At 48.8% G+C, this 10,504-nt stretch overlaps 1 protein-coding gene across 1 annotated transcript; it reads right to left on the bottom strand.

Annotated features, from left to right (window-relative positions):
• Positions 1-7,931: 7,931 nt before the first annotated feature.
• Positions 7,932-10,031, bottom strand: LOC143638732 (PWWP domain-containing DNA repair factor 3B-like). Its single transcript, XM_077106538.1, has one exon. It carries the CDS (start codon positions 10,029-10,031, stop codon positions 7,932-7,934), a length of 2,100 nt encoding a protein of 699 aa, XP_076962653.1.
• Between the last annotated feature and the right edge of the window lie 473 nt (positions 10,032-10,504).

The following is a 10,504-nucleotide window of genomic DNA, read 5'->3' as shown; positions in this document are numbered from 1 at the left end:
CTCTTTGGGGTCCCTTTTCACTTTCTCTTCCAGGTATTTTAGCTAGTAAATGTCTTGCATGTCTAATCCACTGGGTGCCATCTTCTTAGTAGAGACAGACAAGTCACTGTGCTCAGAGCTTTACATGCATTGTCTTTATTAGTCCTTAGAGCCAACTTATGAGGTGGGAGAGTATAATATCCATATAAAGAAGAGGAAAACATGAATATTTTTAATGTTATCTTTTCAGACTGCAGGGCTGAGATAGAACTGGACAAGGAGAGGTGGAGTCACATAGTTTCTAGTAAGCAGGGCCTCTCAGGATACACCCTCTAACCCTCCAGTACTGTGGTGCAGAGAAACAGAAGTGGGTAAGTTTGTAAGAGGGTAGGAACACCTAGCAGAGGACAACTATGACACCACCTTGCCCAGGAGACATTTAGAGCATGTGACTGGCATACAGGATGTGCCCACCATGTGGAGTCACTGTGAATTAGATAAATATGAAAAAAAGTTTATGTGATGAAAAAGCCCAGCTTTCTGATTCATCCACTTTCAGTCAAGGGAGGGTTGGGACATACTAAGACAATGAATATACAAGTTCTGTGCACATAATTAACTTGTGCATTCCATCAGGTAGCACTTATGAACTGAGCATCTTGTGCCCATTATGGAGATCCAGGTGTAAAGATCCTTGCTCTGACACAGAATGGATCATAAAAAAGTAAGAGAATTAATATTTACTCTGTATTAAATGGTAATAAATGACAAGAACAGAACAGGATGATGTGATAAGATACTGAAGAGGTTGTAGGCTTACTTTAGGCAGGGTAGTCAAGGAAACTTTCCTGTAGGGTTTGCTGTTGCTGGCACCAAGTGCAATTTCATCTGGAACAGATGGTATATAAAGTTATAGGATTGACTTGAGATGGCCTAAGGCAGTGATTCTTATACTCAAGGGTGCACCAGAATCACCAGAAGGGCTAGTTAAAATTCAGGCTGCTGGGCTTCACCCAGGGGTTTCTGATTTAGCATGTTTGGGGCAGGGTCCAAGAATTTGTTTTCCCATAAAGCTCCCAGGTGATGTTGATGCTCCAGGTCCCATACTAGTGTTTATGGTTTAGATATGAGGTGTCTCCCAAAAGCTGGGTGAGAGACAAGGAAAGTATGTTAAAATATGAAATGATTGGGAGATGTGACCCAATCAATGGATTAATCTACTTGAATAGATTAACTGGGTGATAACTGTGGGAATGTAGGGTGTGCCATAGAAGGTAGGTCACTAGGAGCATGCTTTTGGGGTTTGAATTTTGTCCCTGGTGAGCAGATGAGAACAGTATTGCACCTCTCTCTCTCTCTCTCTCTCCCCCCTCCCCCACTCCCTCTCCTTCTTGGATATCATGTTCTGAGCCAATTTCCCCCTCCACGCCCTTCCACCATGATGTTCTGCCTCACCTTGGGTCTAGAGCTATGGAGTTGGACAACAGTGAATTGAACCTCTGAAACTGTGAGCCAAAATAAACTTTTCCTCCTTTACAGTTTTCTTGTCATGTCTTTTGGGCACAGTGATGAAAATATGATTAAAATATTTGCAGATCCACCACTCTAGGTGTAAACATAACTGGGAACAAGAAAGCAGTTGAATTACAAGCCTAGATTTAGAGGTTTAGGAGCAAGAGAAGGGGGTACATAAAGTGGAAGTAAAATCAGGAGAATGCCCCTGAAGCTAGGTGAAGATAGTTTGAGAAAAGCAGGAGGGACCAATTACATTGACTGTTACTGAAGAGTTTCAGAATTGAAGACTGAGAATGATAGTGGATTTAGGATGAGAAATGTCATTGGTGATTTTGACAAGAGCCAATACCATGTGGGCTGGGGCTGGGGCTCAATGGTAGAGTGCTTGCCTAGAACGTGTGAGGCACTGGGTTCATTCTCAATACCTCATATAAATAAAATAAAATAAAATAAAGGTCCATCGACAACTAAAAAATACTTTTTTTTTTTTTAAAAGAGGCCAATACAGTGGTAGGTATGGATGAGTGCCTTAATACAGTGGGTTGAAGAATGATCAGGAGGGGAGGAAGCAGAGACAGAGAAAGATAAAATCCCTTCCAAGAAACCCTTGTTTTCAAGGGGAAAGGAGGAGTGAGAGCATGAGTGAAGTGAAGACACGTCCTTGATTTTTGAGGAGGACACTATTCACATGTACTGCAATGATTAACTAAGATGAGAAGGGGGAAAGGATGGTAATTTTGAAGACAGGAGATTATGGGAGAGTGAACTGAACACGAAAATGGAGTAGGATTGCCAGGCAGCTTTAAGGAACAACTTGAGATGAGTGCTGAAGCATTTAAAGGGAAACCAGTTGGTATGGTTGCAATCATAATTGTGGAAGGGCCCAGAGTGATGTTGCATGACTGTAATCCCACAACTCAGGAAACCGAGGCAGGAGGCTTGGAAGTTCAAGTCCATCCTAGATGACGTAGCCAGACCCTGTCTCAAAATAAAAAAAAAAAGAGGTTAGCTAGGTGCCCTTCAACAGATGAAAAAATAAAGAAAATGTGGCATATATACACAATGGGATATTACTCACCCATAAAGAGGGATGACATTTGCCTATAAACGGATGGAACTGGAGAGTATCCTGCTAAGTGAAATATAAGCCAATCCCCCTAAACCAAAGATCATATGTTCTCTCTGGGATGTGGATGCTATTCACAATAAGCTGGGGGTGGGGAGTGGAGGTTCATTGGATTTGACAGCGGGAGTGGGGATGAATAGAAGTTCATGGGATCAGACAAAGGAGAATAAAGGGAAAAGGGATGGGAATGGGAAAGACAGTAAAATGAATCAGACATAACTTTCCTATGCTCATATGTGAATACACAAGCAGTGTAACTCCACATCATGTACAACCACAAGAATGGAAGTTATACTCCATGTATGTATAATATGTTAAAATATACTCTACTGTCATGTATAGCTAAAAAGAACAAAAGAACAAATAAAAAATTAAAATGAATAAAAGTAAATAGATTGGTATATAGGTCAGTGGTAAAAGCACCCCTGGGTTCAATCCTCAGTATAAAAAAAATGGTGTCAGGGCTGCGGACAATGAGAAGGTGGGGGGAGGGTTGGCAGTGGGGCAGAGAAATTGTTGGGAAATTGAGTGAGTGTGTAGGAAAAAGAGAAGGTGTGCTCAGAGAGTGGGATCCTTGGTATCAATTGTTGGTAGTAGAAGCCAAAAGTATGACCATGGTAGTTGGTGACTGAGGTCACAAAGCTGAAAAAATCTTAGGAGTTGAGGAAAACAAGGGATGGAGAGAGAAGGGTATGGGATAAGGCAGGGTGAGAATTCTGGAGTCCTGAGGAGCCATGGCAGAAATAGTGATGAAGACAAGGAATGGGAGATAACAGGGAGGTGAGCAATGGGAAAGGATCATGCATCCTATAGTCCCATGGCAGGTGCTCAAAGATGGTGGGGTTTGAAGGGCAGGAAGTACACCAATTCCACCTGCATGGTGTGAGGGATGTGGGAGAGAAATCAGCCTGTGCCTGAGAAAGCTGTAGGAAAAACAATGGTTTTGGGACACAGAGGTAAGAGAAGAGCATGACAGAAGGTGAGGATAGAGGGTTGTTGCCTGAACATGCATGCACAAAGGTCATTGGCAGTTTAAGTCATATTAGAGGCAGGATATGCAGAGCCTTCTGCAGATGGCAGACTCAATAATCAACAGTCTGCAGGTATTGGGCTGCCATGGCACCTGGGCATATAAAACACAATGACCCTAGTCTTGATATTCTCCTGGAAGAGATGGACAGCAACTTGGAATTATTACTTACTTTTTGGATTGAGTCAAAGGTGGGGAGAAGGAAGGTATCTACAATTTATATGGTTTTAAAATGAAAGAATGATTGAGTTATGCTAACCTGTAGTAATTTGCAGAGTGAATCCAGATAGCTAGATGCAGAGCACAATGAAAACTGGGTCCCATTTTAAGCTCTCATTTTTTTTTTTTTGGTACTGGGGATTGAACCCAGGGGCTCTTAATCACTGAAACACATCCACAGCCATTGCTTAGGGCCTCGCTAAGTTGCTGAGGCTGGCTTTGAACTAGTGATCCTCATACCTCAGCCTCCCAAGCTGCTGAGGTTACAGGTATGCACCACTGTGCCTAGCTCCCATGCACTTTTTGAATATATTTTGCATCTACATGGTTGAGTTTGAGCTATGTGAGAACATGGTAAGGAGAGAGGCAAGGAGGCTTGCAATTTCAAGTCCTGAGGCTATGGGTCAAGAAACCTAGCCTCAATGAGGAAGAATACTGGTCATTCATAGAACTACCAGATAAAGTACAGAATATGCCATTAAATGTCCACATACATGGGACCTATTATACAAAAGACACTTATTATCTAAAGGAAATTCAAATTTAACTGAGTTTCAGTACATTTATTTGCAAAATATGGTAATCCTAGTCGCATGATCTGATAGCATAACTTCAAAGGAACTAGATATTTTTGGGAGGGAAGATGGAGAATGATTGTGAGCAATAGCGAGGAGTGAGGAGAGCATTGATGCTACCTCAAGGCTCTGTGACACAAGGAAGGTGCTAGAGAAGGCTCAGAGGATACAGTATCCTAAGGTGGAGATGGAGGAGCCTGATTTGTATGACAGTGAATGAAGGAAGCACAGAGGAAATTTTCAGGATGTCACAAGGCAGAAAGTTGCAGGGCGCAGGCTGTGGCAGGAAAAGGGGTTCTCATTAGTAGGATGCCAAGCTCTGTGGGGCTTCTCAAAAGTGCTACCAGAAGATTGTCTAATTGAGACAATCACAGAGAAGACCCTCCCCTCAGCCTGCAGTATTAGCAGGGTGCCCATTCAAAGCAGTGGATGCTAAACACCAGCAGGATTCCACTGAATGTCATGGCTCTTCCCAGGAACTTACAATGAAATATAAGAACGACAACAAATGTGGCCCTTCTCCTACACTGGCTGTGGTTGTGCAAGTCTGAAGTACCACCTAAGCGAGATATAGGCCTCCCTAGGTCACAGAAACTCTGCCACAGCTCTGTGCCAACAAGTCCCCCGCTCCACTGAATGATATTCTTTACCATGCCTTGGTTTAGCATCCCCCAAATCCACCCCCACATGCCTTCTCCCAGTTCACATGAGAACGTTTTAGCCAGGCCCTGCAGTTCATCTGAGGAGAAGGCATCCCCCACCCACACAGGAACTGTACTTCCCTCCCCTGTTGCGATGGGCTGTGATCTTACCTACTCTGAGTTTGCCCTTGTCATCGGTCCTGCAGCAAGGACAGTTAACAGGATGGATGCTGCCCAAGACAAGCAACGTCTTTTGAGGTGGCTCCCTTACAGGCGGTCTTTGTGGCCTACAGAGACAAAAAAGGTGCTCCCCAGTTCACAATGATTAGGGGATTGCCGATTCTAGGGTGACAGCTTGGGGGTTCCCGGTGCTCCAAATTCTTGTGCTCATCAGCTTTCCAGGTCTCAGGGCTCTACTCCTCCCTCTTCAGCTCCCCAGTGGAGGTGGAGACCTGTGCACCAGCGCATGCCATCTCTCTGCAGCAATGCCAAACATCCATTAGCACAGGACCTGGTCGTCAGCAGCGTGCCTTACAGCTGGAGGAGAAGTGGACTCCTGGAAATAGGGTTTACAATAGGTGACAGGTGAGGCTATGGCATCACACAAACCCACCTGCGATGGAGATCCAGCAGGGACCCTGCCTCAAAAGGGAGGAAGATAGGAGCTCATGGGAGACATGGCCGCCTCTCCTTGATAAAGGTGCCACTTGTAGATGATATGCAAAAGAGACCAGCCTCTCTCCCTTCACCCCAACCAACAGAAACCTCCGACCTGAAAAATAGGGGGGGAAAGCAGGATCTGGATTCAAATGCAGGGAGTCAGCCCATGTGGCTGGTCAACATTTCTCACTAACAGGACAAAGTGTCATATCCTTGTTCCCTCACAAGTGCGATTGTCGCCTGGGTTGCAAGATTCCCGTCCCTTTCTAGGGCACCTGGAGTTTATCTTCAGAGCAGAGCCTTAAGCCACAGCTCACTTGCTCTCCTGATGAAACATGAATGAATGAATGAATGAATGAGGCAGTAAGGGAAAGAGTAGAATCCAGATGCTAACATGGCCCCAGCAGACAGCTGAGAGACAGACACAGGGTTGTGGAGAAGCTAGAGGGCACTGTCTGGGTGAATGGGGTCTGCACAGAGTGCCGAGGCCTACAGTCTGTTGAAAATGATTCCCAGGACCATGAGGGCTTCAGGGGGCCCCAGGAGGCTGCTCTCTGTCAGGCAGAGTCCAAAGAGAGGTAGGTCAGGCCTGACGCCCATACCATTTGGAAGGCCACATGTAAAGTTACACAACGTCAACCACAAACATGAATATTTATTTGGAATGAGCAGGGAACTCACAATGAGCCTTCAAAATGACAACAGCCACCATGATACCTTCCGTGATATTATTTCGTGGTGAGTGTGCTTATACGCTTTCTTGGATGCTCCACCTGAGCCGTGGTGCAATTTCAAGCGTGATGGAGCAGGAGTCCAAGGGGAAAGACACAACAGTTGGATTGTGAATCCAGAGAGCTACCTTGCAAGGTCGAGAAAAGCACCTGCCAGGGGAACACACAGCATAGCCTAACACACGAGAACAAGGGACTTCCTCCAACAGCTACCCACCCGCTCAGGATCCCCTCAACCCTCAATGCTTCATTCAATCAAGTTTTCAAAGTAAACTGGTTTTTCTCACGTGTATTCTCAGAAAGACGTTTTGTTTCAAGTTAGTAGGAGAATCCGTGGGTTTTGCACGCATCATTTGAGGGTGTGTGTTTAATTACATTTGGGCGATGGCCAGGTAGGGCCAAGCAGAGGCTGTTTCTATCTTCCATTTGCAACTTGGCAGCCCCGGTACTGGCACTGTGCCAGCTGCCTGGAAAGACTGACCCAGTCTGCGTTTCTGCGGTGGGAGCCTGCTGGCCCATGAAGAAGTCGGGGGATACACCTTGAGACAAATGTCTCTGTGTGAGGGCCTGTGGGATCCAGAGCAAATGCTTGCTGTCCTGTAACTCATCCTCTGTGGATGGGTTCCTCTCCCATCCACTCCATGGAGTGGCTGGCCTGTGAAGTGGTCAACCTGGGACTCGATGGCCATGTGAGGAGGATCCAGTCGCTGCCAGTGATGGGAGGGGGCCTGTGGCCTGTGTGCTTCAGGAAGCCGCTGCTCTTCAGCCTGTGAAGAAGGGCCACTCCCTGCTCCCACAGGCGGAATTTCATGAATGCACCAAGTCGATGCTCCTAGGCAAGATCCCACGGGACAAAAGGGCCCTTGGGTACCAGGATTTCAGCCATGCCCAGTGGACGGTGGGCTGGTGATCCAGCAACTCTGTGCTCGGCTGGACTTCCAGAATGGCTTTTGAAGAAGTATCAGAAGGTGATGACACCACAGGAGAAAGCATCTCTGTCATTGGTTTTGACTCCAAGGCTATTGTTCAAGAAGCAAATAGGTGTAGCAGGGAAAGTTCGGGGATGATGTCAAGAAGGAGCCCAAGGCATATGTGTATCCACGTGTCCCTGGACACATGAAAAATCCAGGGGATGTTTGTGTGAACACACGCATGAGGTTTCCCAGGTTAGTGTTGCTAGATAGCTGAAGGCCGGGCCTTTGCTGGTGTGTGTCTTGTATGAAAATATCAAGTGGGAAGGGAAGGAGTGTCGTGAGAAACAGTGTTATGTTCCTCTAGCAACATATGAGCAGCTCTGTCTCCCAAAGGGTGTTGCAGTATTTGAGCCAAATAGCGGGTGAGGGGTTTGGGGACAAGAAATGTGGCTGAAGGTGGCATCCACCAAGGGGAGAGATGGACCCACCATGAAGAGTGCACCTTCCAAAAGTCTCGAAGGTGCAAAGCATACGGGACTGCCTAGGGAGGGGGTGAGGCGCTTCCTTTCCCACAGATGGGCGGCCTGATGGGTTGGGGAGAGGAGGAGGCCCCTGTGGAGGTGCAGGGCTGGGGAAGAGACCTGACCACCTTTCTGCCTCTCCTGGATCTCTTCCTCATCTGCTTCAAGATGTCTTTGTCAAACAGTTCCTTCTCCCGTGGATGCACGGGTGGCCCTCGCAGGTACTTCTCTTCTGCTCCCTTGTAGTCGAGTCCATCCAGCGCAGCGATTGAACAAATGATGGCTTCTGGCAGCAGGACTTCCAGAAGAAATCTCACTTTGTCACCTCTGATGAGAGCGAGCAAGGCCTTGTCCGTTTGCTCGTAGATCTCTTGCAGATGCTTGACGACGACGTCCAGCTGATCCTCGTCCTCCAGGTATGTCTCGATGCAGAACACGTACCGGTTTTCACTCAGAAAGGACGTCAGCCACCGGGACTGCTTCCTGCCCTTCACGATGTCCAGCAGATGGTGGTCGGCCCCCTTCTTCTTCACGATGAAGTCCACCAGCTTCTGGTTGGCTCGGTCCCGAGCGGCCCTCATGCGGTCTGGGAGCAGCTTCTTGCAGGGCCTCTTGCCGCCCACGCCCACCGAGGTCTCCTCCTCAGAATCTTCCAGGTCGGCATAATTCACCTTTGGAAAATTGACGTCCAGGTCCCCGTCTTGGATGGCTTTGCGCATGGGGTAGCTGGCGTCGGCCGCGTAGTAGTCCAGGAAGGAGCCCACGAAAGAGCCCCGACCGACCCGCTCTCGGTAGTGGGCAATGAGCGACAAGCACCAGTTCACACTCTGCCGGTACGCCTTGCTGGCTCTCTTCAGGAGTTTCTCCTTCTCCTCACAATCCAGGTGCTTCAGCCTGTGCAGAGGGACCCGAATGCCACTGCGTTCCCCGCGCAGGTTTGCCTCAATCAACAGCACCCGGGCCGTCTTCTGGGTTTTGCACACGCTCTTGACCACTGCCGGCCAAAACGGATGATCCTGAAACTTGAACCAGACCATCGTCCCTCTTTTGATAGGGCAGGGCTCGCGTGCCGAAGGCCCTGCTGCGGCTCCTCGTGCTGGTCGATCGCCAGCCCTTATGGTGCTGGCCCTGGCGTCCCTCATCGCCTGGGAGCGCACACGGCGTGGGCGCCCCCGCAGTCCTTTCTTGGGGTCTGGCGCCTCGAGCTTCCTTTTCCCGTGGGCAAAACCGAGGGAGCGATGCAGGCTCGGGGTAGAGCAGGTGGAGGATGCTGCCATCCCTTCCAAGGCACCCTCGCCTGGGCCCTCTGCATCCTCTGCGAAGGCAGTGCTCTCCTGGGAAGTAGCCGGGGTCTCTGGGCAGGTGACCCCCGCCTCTTGGTGCTGAGCTTTGGGCACAGCTGCAAAGAGTCTTGCTGGAGGCGACCAAGCTGGCTGTTCGTCTTTAGCATAGGCATCCTCCCCCACGGCGAGAGGACGCGCGAAGGGGCCTGCTTCTTCTGCCCCCTCTTCCTGGCGGTCACCTCCACAAGGAGGCAGGAAATCTGGACGCTCGTGGGCGCCTTGCGATGCCTCTGCTTGCTTTTCAGCTGGAGACAGGCGGATGGCTGTGTGCACCTGGGAGTTCTCGCCATGCAGGTCGTTCCCCTTCTCTGAATGCACGCACAGGGATCCCAGTTGTCCCCTTTTCTTAGTCCAGAAGTGCCCTTTGCGCCTCTGATACTTTCTGTGAGGTCGCGAGCTGGCTGGCTTTTGGAGTACCTCTGCAGGCACCTTAGGGGTCCCTGGCTCCTCGGGTTTTCTTCCTTGGTCCAAGTGGGCTTTCTCAGTCAGAATCTCCAGCGCTACTCTAAGGGCTCTTCTGTACCTTCTTTTCTCCCCCGATGGCACAGTGGCCCTGGACCATGCCCGGGCTGAGGTGGCCAGGGCTTCGATTTCCAACTTGTTCAGGGGCCTTGCGTCTTTGCCCTTCACTCTCAATTTTTGGTCTTCAGAGAGGATCTGGACTTGGAGAGAAAGCACCCTTCTCCTCTTATGTTTCGGCAAAGTCCAAGATCTGGACAAAACCTTGGCTGGCCACAAGCGGCCTTTCCAACTGCATAGGACATACTGGGTGTCCATTGCAGTTGGAGTTGGGGGTCAGGAGGTGATTGGAGGAGGGCAGGACGCCTGGCTGTCAAAACCACTGCTAATGCAGTTCTGTCCTAAGGCCGCGTGCAGTCCTCAGGGACTGCAAAGGGCTGGCAGCTTGAGTGGCTCTCTTCCCGCCCGAGTCTCCCTGAGGTGCTGGGCTGACCGCTTGTTTTTGTGGGTGATACAGGAGCAACCTGGAGTTCACAAAAGGAAAAGCAGAAAAGTGTCAAAAGAGAAAATTTCTCTCGTGCAAGTAGAAGCACCCTGCACTATGAGATTGTTGAGGGATGAAAGAAGGAAATACAGAGAGTGCGTCCTTCACAGAAGGGTTTATAAATGGAAAGTACTTGGGGAAAAACAGACAAAACCCTGGAGGTGTCAGGGGGGCTCCATAACAAGGCAAATCCAACATCTTGTCCTCACTGTAAGGATTGTGCAGCTCAAAGAGCAAGCACACGAGG

The sequence above is a fragment of the Callospermophilus lateralis genome, chromosome X (assembly GCF_048772815.1).
Source record: "Callospermophilus lateralis isolate mCalLat2 chromosome X, mCalLat2.hap1, whole genome shotgun sequence".
In the NCBI taxonomy this organism is placed as follows: Eukaryota; Metazoa; Chordata; class Mammalia; order Rodentia; family Sciuridae; genus Callospermophilus; species Callospermophilus lateralis.
This window is presented reverse-complemented; position numbering and strand designations above follow the sequence as displayed.

Excerpts from the sequence above, each read along its gene's own strand:
- LOC143638732 (XM_077106538.1), bottom strand. The coding sequence starts at position 10,031 with ATGGACACCCAGTATGTCCTATGCAGTTGGAAAGGCCGCTTGTGGCCA.